At 34.9% G+C, this 14,870-nt stretch overlaps 2 protein-coding genes across 3 annotated transcripts in view; one reads left to right on the plus strand and one right to left on the minus strand.

Moving 5' to 3' along the window:
- LOC149794345 (uncharacterized) overlaps positions 1-9,366 on the minus strand; it is a 96,538-nt gene extending 87,172 nt beyond the window's left edge. The window contains exon 1 of the mRNA XM_089968497.1: positions 9,245-9,366. Coding sequence (XP_089824623.1) covers positions 9,245-9,357 — 113 coding nt within the window. The 5' untranslated portion in view covers positions 9,358-9,366. The remainder of the gene's footprint in view (positions 1-9,244) is intronic.
- A 1,774-nt stretch (positions 9,367-11,140) lies between these two features.
- The window catches only part of LOC149794347 (uncharacterized), a 44,186-nt gene continuing 40,456 nt past the window's right edge, over positions 11,141-14,870 (plus strand). For both annotated transcript variants that reach the window (XM_089968498.1, XM_089968500.1), the window contains exon 1: positions 11,141-11,303. In XM_089968498.1, the coding sequence (XP_089824624.1) occupies positions 11,251-11,303 (53 nt within the window). In that variant the 5' untranslated portion in view covers positions 11,141-11,250. The remainder of the gene's footprint in view (positions 11,304-14,870) is intronic.

The raw sequence follows: 14,870 nt of genomic DNA on the forward strand, positions 1-14,870 counted from the left end.
AATATCGTCCGATTTTATCTTGTACATCAACGATCCAGTATCTATAAATAGCAACTCTGCATCAGGCCACTCAACAGTAATAAAATTGTAATGAAAGTCGTACATTAAAGTCTTTGATATCTCAAGCACTGCAATACCGACATAAACTGGTTTATTCAACTTCAAGTTTGTTTTTTTCTATGTATTGCGAAAAGATTTGTATTAAAAATTTTCATACTAACAAAATTATCAGATGATGCAAGCTTATTACAACACTCAGCGTTATTGACGATCTCAATATTTACTCGCTTTCATATATTTTCCATGGTCGTTTTTAAGTCGCCATTGTTCATGAGCTTGAAGAAGTTATTTTTCAAAGTCTCTTGTTGCAATTGCTCTTCGTCTAGTATTAGAGTCAATGTAATATTTCATCCAACATGACTAATTAAACTTTAACACACGATGAATTTTTCTTAGCATCAGACCATGATCAAGCACCTGTTTAAGATATAACAACAGTTTTACCACTAGTGCTAGACGTATAATTACGTTGTTGCTCTGATAACAAACTGTACTCGATCAGCATTGATTCAGGGCAAAACGGATAATCGTTATGAGCATCATTAAGCTTCACAAGATAGTCGAGATCAGCTTCAATAAAATTATCAGTTACAACTTTATCGGTTTCTTTGTTAAAAAAAAACTGATCAAGCCTTACCCACGTAAATCTGCTATACGGCATGGACTCATACATTGCAATTTCATATAGATTATTTGCAACAAGACAAACTATAAAAATTGATGGCAATGTCTTATCATAGTCTTTCATATACATATTATTCGCTTTAGCATATTTTTTGTTATAACGCTTATTCCTCCTCTGATTCGACGTTCTATGAAACAAAACATGCCAGGATCTGTCAGAAGTTCCAGTTTTATTTTGCTTGAGTAATGCGTCCTAATTTAATCCCGGTGCTAAGTAGTACTATTCTGGGTCAAGTCCGTAGTTCTCAGCGCTGACATCTCGAAAATTTTGAAATATATCCGCGAACAACAACACATATGTGACTAGATATAGGTCATGATAATCACCGAGGGTTTTACAATTAAATGTATTCCAAACATGCTGAGTCGTCATCATTGACACTTTCAGGATTTATCCTGGAATAAACCTTGTCCCGGTCAGGTAAACTGTTTTTGTTAAATCTCTCCCAGTCGTCAAGATATTCGTATGGTAAGATACCTTTTCTTGTAACTAAATTTGCTTTGTCAACGAAATGATCAGTCAAATTATCAAATTTTCCACATCCTTTCACGACTTTGTTTAACGATGCCGCCATAAATTGTAAACTATCAATAAATCTCAACTTGCCAAGTGCCACTGACATATACTTTTCCGATTTATTTTAGGATACATTTTATTTTATTGTTGTTATTGATTTTGAGACGGTTAATTATATATTTGTTGCTGAATGCCTCAATGATAATATAAGAATCATAACCACGGAAATTACATGCGACAACAGGAACGAAATCTGGTGCGGTTTATTTAAGATTGCATTTGTCATGAACTTGACCACGATTTTTACCTGTATTATGACAATGATCTTTTGTTTAATCCTGGTCAAGTTTAGACGTAAACGCTAGCTCGCAGATGTGAATGAAGCACATTCAACTTCCTGTTTTACGGTTAAAGGTTTCATTTTCGTCATCATGCCGAGCAACATGATGATGGCATCAACCTCGCTAATGACATTTTTCAACAACCGCAGAGCAGGATTTTCTGCACAATAAAGTTTAACAGGTTTTGATAAACGTTTATCAACAGCATACACAACTTTGTATGCGACCCCAAAAAGAACATGTTCTTGGACTTTATTTCTAAAAGATTTATCAGGGTTAGTTTCCGCTCCCTGCACCGGAAGTAAAATAGACTAAAAATCGTTGCATATTCTAAAAAGAACTTTCATGTGTCTGTAATTCGCAAACTGCAATATGTTTTCATCTTTACCTGGCATAGATATTCGTTGTACGTTAGAACAATATTCGAGATGACGATCTAATACCAACTGAGACTTAGAGCCGTGCAAACATCTGACGCAGAAAAAATTATTTTGTTTGTGTTTGTTGTAATGCCCACCGACTAACCCGTTAAAGTTTATGATCGATACGTAGTGGTGTTTGTAGAATAGCAAGTTTATTGTTGTTTGTGCGGATCTCACGAGATCTGATGTGGCTTGATCGCTGATATATCTTGGATAAATATTTTGTGTCTCATCATATACTCCAAACACATTAATACCACCTTTAAAAAATAAAAAGTTTTGTTTCTCAAATTTTGGAATTTTATACTCAGAAACGGGAAATACAATGCCGGAAAAGTTTAGATTGTTATAATGACAAAAGTAATTTGATACTCTGTCGGCGTGCTTATCTGTAGGAAACAACGCTGATAATAACTCCAATTAGGAACATTTGTTATCGTTGTTCTTGACATTGATACAACATTTCGAGTTTTTAATTTTAGTTGGCAGATCGACATGTGAGCAACCTCGCAGAGGATTATATTTCATAGTATCAAACAAAATCTATTTGATCAAATCTCCATCCCATCCCGTGTATTCCTCTATTTTGTCTGTATCTCCTAAAATGTATCATCTGAAAATGACAACAAATTTGTTCCAATCAAAACTCGAATTTCTGTTGAGATAATTGCATCTGATCAGATTATCAATCCGATGATATACTCATCTTTGAAAAACAAACATGAAATTGCACAATCATCTTGATGCCCTTCTGCGTTGCAAGCTCTGATTTTACCGTTGGTTTAAGTAAATGAAACATATTTTTAGATGATAAATTTGTTAGTAAAAAGATTTTTGGCTGATGTTTTGTCCCAAACGAACTTCGTTTTGCGATATCTGCAAGTTTCAACATCGTATAATGTTATGTATTTCTCTAATTGTACATTACGAAATTGATAATTAGAGATTTGAAAAGCGTATATAATGACAAATTTAGATCAACCACCTATCATCGTTAAAGCTGCAGGAAATATTATGGTGTCATCAAAAATATAATTTGTTTGCCGGCAATGAACGTGGTCTTGTTATAAATCTTAAAACGAAACATGTGATCAAAGTATTAACACCAGAAGGTTGCTGAATAACGGTAAAAGCAGAAGATGATATTGAATATACTAAAATATTCTTACACGACTTTATCTGGAAGCTGTTCAGTGATGAAATTCCAGCTGTAATGCAAATAAATCACGTTAATAGTCAGGTCACCGACAACAACATTGCAAATTTGTCTTTGAGAGAGGAGTTTAAACAGCATTCGATCTACGATATATGAGGCTAGCAGAGTAGGTGTCATCAGAAACATAGAAAAAAAAGTTGTTGGTCGTATCAGTAACACAGGATATTTTATGAAGGCAATAAGAGGGACACAAACTACATATATTTTATATCTCTCGCATTGTTTTATTTATGAAGTTTTATTGTGGTTCTATTCGAAAAGGTCTTGTGATGGATCACATCAACAGTATTAAGACGGACAACAGACTCGAAAATCTTCATCTTGTCAATCAAAAAGAAAAAAACCAGACGCGGAAGACGCGGTATTAATTTTAAGAATACTAAACAAATCTGTCTTAGCAACAAACTCTACCACAGGAGAAGAAACATTATTTTCTTTCATCTCTTCCGCAGTGAAACATTTTAATATTCATCCACAATCAATAAAATCTACTGCTGATGAAATACCAATATCCTCATTCTCAACAACTTTTGACAGAATCTTCTTTTGATACTCATTTATTTTTTAATATAGCGGTAACATTGTTTGTCAACCAGCAGTTAACATATTTGTTTAGAGCTTCTATGTCGTATTCGATCCAAATCTTATTGTATTTCAAATTCGACGTTGCTGAGCAAAATAAGATTTTTTTTCTCGTTCTACTTCGAAGTGGGCCATCGCGTTAACATCAAAGCGAAGCATGTTTTTTTAATAGTCTCTTCAATTTTATGTGTTCACAGCATTAACACTAGTAATAAACCGTTCCATGTTATTCAACTATTTAACACAAAGTTAGAGTGTTTTGTAAGCCACCGCAATCAGCTAGCTGATCAAAGCTCTGTCTTTAAGATACCTCTAAGATCTTCTCTGGTCAAGCAATAATGGGTCCATTTCAAAATAGTGTCCCTGCCATATCTGACAACGATCTTTTTATCTTTCTCAAGTTCTGATACCTGGAAATCTGTTAACAACACATCAAAAGCTGAGCAAGGATTATATCCAGCGATATGATCCACGTATGATCTGGTTTATAATTGCTCATAAAATTCTTTTACCGCGTTAAACAACATGTTTATGTTTAAGATTGTAGCTCTGACAATATTCTTTATTTCGTCTGGCATTTTTTATTACTCTTTGTTATACAAATGTTTGATGAATAATGTCGCTGATAAAAAAAAACTATGTTTCAACGATTGTCTTCGAGCTGACATAGATAAAGTGACAACATCGCAGCAGAATTTGAACAATTACAGTTTGATCTAGAAACATATTTGTTTCCTGTACCTGATGATCAACTCGTTGATGAACCGGGTATTATACTTCAACACAAACAAGTTCATGTTGCAGCTCAATCACGATATAATGTCAAACATCATCTTGCCAAAAAGATGTTAAAAAATGATTTTACTGTCATAGAGCATCAGATATTTTGGCATATGCTTAAGCCGATTATACGTATTGGACAACTCGAAGTTTATGATCGTCAAAACAATATAAAATTTGATCTTTGCAAAGATTTTTAATCTTATGACAGATTTAACAGAAGATTGATGACCACATCTGATATTGTTGTGTATATAAAATGTAGGTCAGTTCTTCTAAAATTCGGGAAGATTTAAAGTGATCTATCGGATCGTTAGCGATCTAGTCAAAGATATTTGATTTCACTAGATGCAGTCCAACTGTTAAAACTATCACCGTAACCGCGTCATTGACCAAACTTTTATTATCATGTTTCTTATCACTTGTTCGGTAACAAATATATATTGTGTTGTTAGTTGAAGTTCCTGTTCGTAGAAGCTCCCTATAACATCTTCGTTTGCAAGATCTTTTAGCTTATATCTTACCGGTATTGTTAAAATCTTGTCGATGACAAACACTTCTTCAGACTAGTTCAGGGTGAAATGTTTTTCAAAGGTTTTCTTTTGTTAATGAAATTCTGACACGATCACCAACATTAAATATATGTCTGCACTACATGTTCTCTTTTCCAAGAACCGGATCTTTTTATATAGCATCTTTCGGTGAGATACATGTTCTACTGTGTATAGATTTATTGTAATCTGATATTACTGCTGGAAGATCATCAATATCTCTGCTGGTCTTTATTTGCTGTAAGCTGCTAGTAGATCTTTTGTTTTATTGTACGATTTACGCGTTCGACAACTACCGGTAACCGGTAACATATTTTGTTACATTGTTTTGTCTTAGAAACTGATCCAATTGCTTGTTTAAAAAACTCTGATGCATGGTCGATCCAAATCTTATTTGGTTTTTGCGTTGAAACAGCTATAATAGCTCGTAACACATCTGTTATAGTAGATCCAGTTTTATCAGCAACAGGAACGTTCAAAGCGTAATTACGAAAAACGTCGATGATGTTCAACAGGAACGTTCAAAGCGTATTTACGAAAAACGTCGATGATGTTCAACAGGAACGTTCAAAGCGTATTTACGAAAAACGTCGATGATGTTCAACAAGTATCTTTTGTTATCTTTGTACTGTGCAATGTTTTGCATATCAGCGAGATCTATCGCCCATATATCATCGACTGAGTTTGCCACGACCTTTCGTCGAAGAAACTTTTTTTTTAGGTTTGTGAAGCTCATAAGCCAGAACGCTCTATGTTCTACTGATATCTGACGCAAGCTTGCCAGGCATCCCAATGCCGAGTATATATTTTGCTCCAATAATGCATTGAACAAGCTTTTAGTCAACTCGTTGTCGCATTAGACTAGGTTTCATCTCTCGTAATTCGTCAAGCATTACACGAATCTTATGTTCGCCCTAGTCTTGCTCGGAAACAGGAACAAGATCTTCTGGTGTTTTATAACAAATATAGCTTCAACAGCACCAAGTTCATTCTTTAGTTTTCAATGTACTTGTTCAGCAACTTATGTTTGTCCTGCTGGGGATTTTGCGTTTAGATATACACCCGATGTAGTTGCATATGTCGTTGAGTAGCAAGTTCATTAACAGGTTTGTTTTGCCAGATCCAGTCCGTCCGACTTTCGATTAATCACAGTCTGGTAGCTCGTAGTTGTATTTATATTTTATTACTCGTTCTGTGTGAAAGTTTATTATGCTCATCATATAACACGTGAACAACTTTTGTCAGCATCAATTAAGATAACATGAGCTACTACACAAAATTTTGGTACATTAGTCAGTAGTTCATCTGCTGAACAACTGCAACAACAACTGACGCTGATCTAACAAATTATCACTAGAAATCCGGTGACATAATGGCCGACAAACTTATCATGTCAGGCCAACTAACCACAACTAACTATCTGAAAAACTGTCACTTGCCGGCGGCATAATGACTGGCAACATCAAAATGGATTGCAACAAGATAACAAGTCTAATCACATCTTATGCGCTAATCGAGGCTGATGACACACATGGGTTAAGTTATAATCAACTATATACGGCGGTAAATTTAAAAATAAGCAAATCTGGTGATTTTGCACCAGATACTATTTCATTTATCAACGGTGGTAAGATAACTGGAGTGCCAACAGGTTTTCCTCCGAGTAAAGACTCAGATGCAGTATCTTTTGATCAGCTTAAAGAATCATTGACTGCGTACTTAAAACTTGCCACAGTAGCAATGACAGGATCAATTGACATGGGTAGTAAAGTGATATACAACACTCAGATTGACAATACTCCGTTGTCCAATGACGGCTGGGTAGCAAACACAGTGAATGATAATCTTGACGTGGGCGTCAGCAAGATAACATCAATTGCGTTTCCAATAAATTTACCCGCAGATTACATCAACTTGGACACCGATAAACTTTGACTTTTGTCTTTTGCAAGAACATATGCAATGTATGCACAACATATGGTACGTAATAATATTAAAATTGAGAATTTAAGATTTGTATTAGGTTATATTGGTTATGTAAAAGAGCTTTACCAGAATAACGTGAATGATGTCGCCGAAATACCAAGGATTTCTGATCCTCCACTTACTGTGATCCATAGAATTTTTTTTGATGATGTCGGGTATAACGATACATCATCTGAGGTATATGATGAATATAAAAAAAAATTCTTGCTGATCCTGTTAATAGTAAATTTGGTGATCTGGTTAATAAAGCTGATGATGAGAAAACGTTTTACTTTTGAGAGTTAAAATTTGTTAGCGCAGATCAATAATGACAGCAACAAAAAAAGATGTAATCGACTTGAACCATATATCATTCTGTTTCTCAGACATCGACAATAATGAGCTGATGAGGTATACAGGTACTATCATAATAAAAACTTGGTTGTATCAGACGCGCCAGAAAATATTACAGCAGTATCATAAGCGTCCTAAGCCATGTTCCAACTGTGTTAACAACGGCAGGAATATCATCAGCCGGAGGAACAGCAAATCCCTTATTGCTGATAGTGTCAGGAGCAGGTATTGCGCTACCAGAGATCAACAAAAAAATTGAGCCAAAATATGAGAAAAAAAGACGCGTCTTTAAAATAGCAATAGCGACTTATAATAAAATATTGAATCAATTTCTAGCTTATCTCAGAGGTGAAAGGTTTATTATGCTAGATCCTAAACAGGAACATCCAGTTAGAGATGATGTGTTAGTTGATGTGTGTGATTTGTATTTTTAACGTAGCTTTAAAAAAATTAAGTCATATCGCAACGATGTCTGCAGTGTGACAGTTTATAGTGATGCCTAGCACTGGGGCATCATGCCACAGACATGTAGCATGATGTCCTACCCAGTCATCATTATCCTGACCCCAGGCCGACCAGTCCTAACACTAACATCTTAAGCGAGGCAGCTGTTAGTACCATTTTATAAGTCTTAGGTATGACTCGACCGGGGATCGAACCCACGACCTCCCGCATCCGATGCGGACGCTCTAACCACTAGGCCACCGGAGCGGTCATATGTTAGTTGATATGATATGAAACAGAGCTTTGAAATATGAGAAACAATATTCGGTAAAGTTTGTGTGAAATATAAAATAATGGAAGATATTCTCTTCCAGGGTAAGCATATGATGATTATACTTAACAACGAGAACTATAGCACGTATTTCAAAAATAGAAACAACACAAGGTTGTCTCTTGTTTGTAATGATTATTCGGAGTATTTCAATAAACTTTCTATGATCACAAAAGAGCTCGTTAAAACGATTGAAATCTTTATATTACAATATCGCAAAATACACAAATATTACAGTAGATGATAAGCTAATAAAATGTTACGTTAATAAGACAATTGTTTCTCATGGAAATTGTTATCAAAATGTTACAGCCAGATTCTCTATCAGCGGTAAAATAAATATGTATTTGTTCTGTCATGATGATGAGAGTTACGTTATTACTGCAAAAGCTGAAACGTTAAAAGTATCTCCAGAAATATCTAGCAATTTTGTGTGAAATATATCAGTAGTCTAATAAAAGGGGTATTTCTGGATCGAACCCTATTTTCATTGACGAGATCGACGATGCAATAATATTTCCTCCTGTTGGTAATCGATTATGAAATAAATTTTGTTGTCCAAACATAGTTTGTTTTCGTAGTTGTTAAGACTAACTTGAGTGGGCTATGGAGGAGTGAAGAATTATGCTGTCGTCCAATACAAAATAGCGTTTTGGCCAGAAATCCCCTTATGAAAGGCTACTATGCCGACTGGACACATTATACCCAAGTCTAATGCTTTGTTTTTTAAGCGTACAAAAAAATCATGCCGGTAACAAAAAAAAAGTTCAAAACTCTTTTTTTATTTCATTCAACAAGTTAATGTCCTAATTTGTAAATTTTTCTCCACTTTGATATATCTCACCATCTTTCTCACGATGCTATTATTTTCTGACTTCAGCATATTGCATGTTAAATATATGTGGTGTGCTATGATGAGCGAGACATTCATATCAATATAGAGATAGCTATATACATGAGAGAGAGAGAGAGAGAGAGAGAGAGAGAGAGAGAATACCTGTATTTAATTGGAACTCTTCCGGTTACTCTTTCTATCATGCCAAAGTTAATTAATATGCAATTACAAACGCAATAAAGGAAAGAAAAAATTACTGAGCGTATGTTTGGCATAGTGGCTACTTCGTGCTCTGTCTTGTAAACATCTAAGGGGTGCAGAAGAAACTGGCTTGTGTGCATTTTGGGATAAATATCTGACACGTGTTTCTGTTTTGTTTGATATGGTACACTGGTACAGTTGCTGTAATTAGATCCGCGATAAGATTTCACTATCTGGCCCACACGCGAGATGATGGAGTACCTGGGGTCTTTGTTTAAGACATTATTCATTTATTGAATTATGCTTGCATGTACTCATAAGACACTTAGATGATACATTCCGGACAGAATTTGTTATCCTTGGAAATCTGAGATCGAGATTTCCTTTAAGGAAAGGATAGTTGTACTAAAAGTAGTGAAAAGCCACTAGATTTACTTTAAGTAATGTCTTTACCATAAATTAGCACATCTAGCTAGCCAGAGAGAGAGAGAGAGAGAGAGAGAGAGATCTAACTAACGACGAACTTCTTTAAAATGTTTTAGTTACTATCTGGATTCTCATTGCCACCTCAATAAAGATATTTATCTCGTTCGGTCAGAGAGAACGGAATACTTATAACAGACGTCTATGCGTCATATTTTAATTATAGTACATCAAAACTTATATCGTGTGGCACAACAGTCTCTGCCGACAAGAACTATTAAATAATTTACAACAATAGAAACCTGTCGGAACATCGCTCGGCCATTTTCGTTAAGTCGTGAAATAACCTCCGAAGTAGTTGTATGAATGTACATCAATTTGATGTGTTTGGTAATTCGCCTCTAACCGAGTGCACAACATATATTAAGATAGCAAAGGCCGAGATTGCTCACATTATAACTTCTGCCGCCATACATCCAAGACTTGACGGAAAAGGACGAGAGCATTCAGACTGGAAGGATAATGTTAGTCGGACGAGTTCTATCCACTGGCTCATTACACTCGCCATCATCAATTTATACATGTTAGTGGCAGTCTGATAAATCATCCCACCCCCCTCAGATCAGTGTTGATACTGATGGACGATATGTTTTGTCCGACGTGTGCAGGCAAGATTATCTGAAGATTTTTACAGGTTTTATGGCGATATCGTCCCCAAAACCGCTAGTCAATATCATCAGGGGTATGGTCTGATTTATCGGCCTAGCTAGATGGCAGGGCCAGATTAGTTCTTGTGTTGGGGTCGGGGTAGGGTTTTCCAAAATTTCAAAATGGCGCTTACTTTCCTCCTCTGGGTACCAAAGCAAAAGTCTCTCTATTTACTTAAAGTGGGCATGATACCAAAAATAACGTGCACAAAAAGTAAAACGATGGTCAATTTTCAAGAGACTGTATGTTTGTGTGTACAAGTTATTTATTTATTTATTTATTTATTTTTAGCGGGGGTTGGGTGGTCTGGGCATCACCCCCTCCTTGATTCGGCTCTTAATGGTGTAAAACGTTCAGGTCCAGCCATCAGGGCATCTTATATCTTCTTAGTAAGATAAGTTTAACGGAACAAGTGTAATCACCTATATAACATATTCCGAGTTTCCTCTGGCTCGTATTAAACATTTGTGAAATTATGTTGGTTTGTTTATTGTTTATTTTTAGACTAAGTTCCATCTAATGTAATTCTCGTTAATGTTCACTTGACTCGTGGTGTGAAAAAGATGTTTTCTCACTTATACACTAAGTATTAAAAACGAGAAAGTGTGAAATTTTAGCACGTTATGCCCCCCCCCCCCCCAAAAAAAAACACACTCAAGAAAGTTGGCCGTTTGGTGTTTCCGGATCGGGAACTGAGATAAAACTTATACTTCCGGTTCAAAAAATGGCAGACTTATCAACGGTGTAAACAACTTTGGATTTCAAGTGAAAATCGATAATTTTGTCATCAAACATTTCTCATACAATGAAAAATAAGTCATTATTATGACAAAAATATGTCCTTGTCGGCAGACGAGCGTAAGCACGTGTGGAAAGACCATCAGGACTCGTAAGAATCGAAAATACCTAAATACTTGATTCTGTCTTGGGTTTCGCCTGGGAATGGGGATTTGTGCAGATCTGTAGCAGGGGATATTTCCATATTAAATTTACAAGGATGTTTATACAAAACTTAAAGCAACAAATCATATAAAACACTGCCTAAAATAGTTTGCTTTGCAAAATGTACAATGTTGTGCTTCCTCTTTAATTATTCCAGTCATGATAGGTTCCAATGATATCGTGGGTTTTATTGCATAGTGGTATTCAGATTTATCGGCATTTTTGTGTATAGCGCCACCTGTCATGTACTAATCGTATATACACTACATGACCAAGTGTTACAAGTTCTGCATCCCCAGTCGATGCTGGAAAAATATCGGGATGGTGGCGTGTACACTATTTAAAAAAGGCACCCATGAATATCCCATGTAATCACATGGAATCAATATCTTCTTAAAATCTATATCACTGTAATAAATCAGTTAACCAGTTTGTCGTTGGATAATGTCCAATGATGTTCTGCAGGAATCACATCATATGATTACTGTATTTGTCCAGAACCAAGAGATCAAATCTGTGGTAGCAAATAAGAGTCAAACTGTGAAGTATGGATGGTTATTTTTTTTCAAGTGTTTTTGCAACTGACAGATGTTGACTTTAAAACTTTGTTTTACCCAATTTATTACTTTTCACTGGAACTCTGGAACTTGTTCAAAATGTGACTGGTTGACATTTTCATACTGATGGTGTTCCATTTTCACCAACAAGCCCAATCTGTCACAGGTGGTTACAGATACATTTCTTTAATTCTCTGAGAAGTTTTTGTTGTTCAAGGACACATATGGCAGAATAAAGGCCATGGAGGCATCATCCATTTTTTCAAGTTGCTTTTCAATTTGTACAACATATATATATATCAAATTCCCAACATAATGACAGGTATATGCCATTGTAAAAATATTTTTTCAGTATTACCATGATATTGGAGTACCTCCCCTTGCATGACCTAGAATCTATCTTGAAAGTCAGTGTTTTAATTTACTTATTCACCGATCAAAAAATTGTAGATCCAAGAATCCATACCCATCCAGTATACATAATAGGTTGTTTGGCCCGCAAGTCAGCATTGTCATAGTCTATTTGTTCCTGGTTGTTTGTCAGTAGAGAATGTTAGTATTTTAAGAAACATTGCAAGATGATGTTCTTAAGTCATTTCCAGTTAACAAGAGAATGATAATAGTGCTAACTTTTAATTTGATCACAAGTAAAGTAATTTTAAAAACTGAAATTTCCAGGCAGAATGTTAGGGACATTCCCAAGTTTTGTGATGTCCACATTGTGGGGGTCATGATTTATTGCTCTGATAATGCCAAGTTTCTCATCAAGAGAGTGGACATTGATGGTAAAGTTACTGAGAAAGCATAACATGAAGCATTCAGAATCATGCAGAGATCATTGGAACAAAATAAAACATTAGCAGTTATTTTTCATATGATTACTGTATTTGTCCAGAACCAAGAGATCAGTTTTATGGTAGCAAATAAGAGTCAAAATGTGAAGCATGGATGGTTGTTTTTTTCAAGTGTTTTTGCAACTGACAGATGTTGACTTTAAAACTTTGTTGTACACAATTTATTACTTGTTTAAGATGTGACTGGTTGACATTTTCCTACTGATGTTGGTGTTACATTCTCACCGACAAGCCCAATCTGTCACAGGTGGTTACAGATGCTTTTCTTTAATTCTCTGAGAAATTTTTGTTGTTCAAGGACACATGTGGCAGAATAAAGGCCATGGAGGCATCATCCATTTTTCAAGTTGCTTTACACTTTGTACAACATATATATATCAAGTTCCCAACATAATGACAGGTAAATGCCATTGTAAAAATATTTTTTCGGTATTACCACAATATTAGAGTACCTCCCCTTGCATGACCTAGAATCTACATGGCCTCTCTTTATTGATCATTTCCCATAGTCATCTGATCTAAACTGGACATTAAATGCATTTTAATATAGAGCAATAAACAACAAATAGGTGTATAATATCTTGATGGTCAGTGTTTTAATTTACTTATTCACCAGTCAAAAAATTGTAGACCCAAGAATCCATACCCTTCCAGTACACATAATGGGTTGTTTGGCCCACAAGTCAGCTCTGTCATAGTCTATTTGTTCCTGGTTGTTTGTCAGTAGAGAATGTTAGTATTTTAAGAAACATTGCAAGATGATGTTCTTAAGTCATTTCCAGTTAACAAGAGAATGATAATAGTGCTAACTTTTAATTTGATCACAAGCAAAGTAATTTTAAAAACTGACATTTTCAGGCAGAATGTTAGGGACATTCCCAAGTTTTATGATGTCCACATCGTTGACATGAGATCGACAACTTTATTATTGAAGCTGACTACTGTGTACCTAACTACGATATAGGATGCAGTTAATCAGGCTTTTTGCAACAAGTTTCATATTTTATAAAAACATATAGTTTGAGTTATTCTTACTGAAAAGTGATTTTATTAGGACTATATACGCAGGGGTAAATCTGACCATGTTGTGGCTTATTGCAACCTCTGATATGTGTAATTCCAACCACCATATATTGACCATACATATACAAGTTTCATCTATAAAATAAAATTTTTTTGTTTATCCTGAAAGATTTAAAAGCTTTAAATTGTTTTTTGTTTTCTTCAGATAGAGACATAACAGATAGAAAGTAATATTGCTATATAGATAATTGTGGATGTTGTTATCGAGATAATTGTGGAGAGAATTAACATTTTTATTTACTTTTTACCTTTAAGTTTTTATTTATTTGTTTTAATTACATATTTATTCCTGTTTTTTTTCTCTTCAAAGTTCAGCACAAACAAATTATAATTCTACATTTTCATTAAGCTTGTTTTCTTGGTCGGAATTGCCCTCTTGTGATAAAGAACCTGGGGTAAATCCAACCACTATACAGAACATTGTATACTATTGTTATTTGTCATAAAATTGGTACAGTTTTAACTTTTTTAGTGAGACAAAGCATTATTTTAAAGCTACAATAACATAATTATTATGTTATTGAAAGCTATACAAATCTTGGATGATTGATGCCTGACTTGGATCCTGAATAGATTTGTTTATGAGTGTTGCTTCTGAACTCACACGGAAGAGAGAATTCTGAGATGATTACATCATTGTGTCACATGATGCCCTTGTGACCCAGAAACATCTTTACTAATTTGCATATGCATTAGCACAAATAAAAACAAAGAACACAGCAAGTAATTTGCATATCTTTGTTGTAAACAGCACGACATACATCAACAGTAGGAATTACCCTACTGGTCGGAATGAGACCATGTTACCATAGTACAGTGCCATTTGTATTATATGGTGGTTGGAAATGAAAAATGTTATATGTTTTACAAAATGTTTGTGATAAAACTTAATCAGATATGAAACACAATATAATATTCATTTAAGTTTTAGAGTATCTTTTGCAAAAATTAAAGTGGAGGTTGAATAATATAGTACCAGGTACCTGAGTAATTTTGATCCATAGTAAAAAATTGTGGCCA

Source organism: Sinohyriopsis cumingii, chromosome 8, assembly GCF_028554795.1.
Source record: "Sinohyriopsis cumingii isolate HCF-2022 chromosome 8, ASM2855479v2, whole genome shotgun sequence".
NCBI classification, from domain to species: Eukaryota; Metazoa; Mollusca; class Bivalvia; order Unionida; family Unionidae; genus Sinohyriopsis; species Sinohyriopsis cumingii.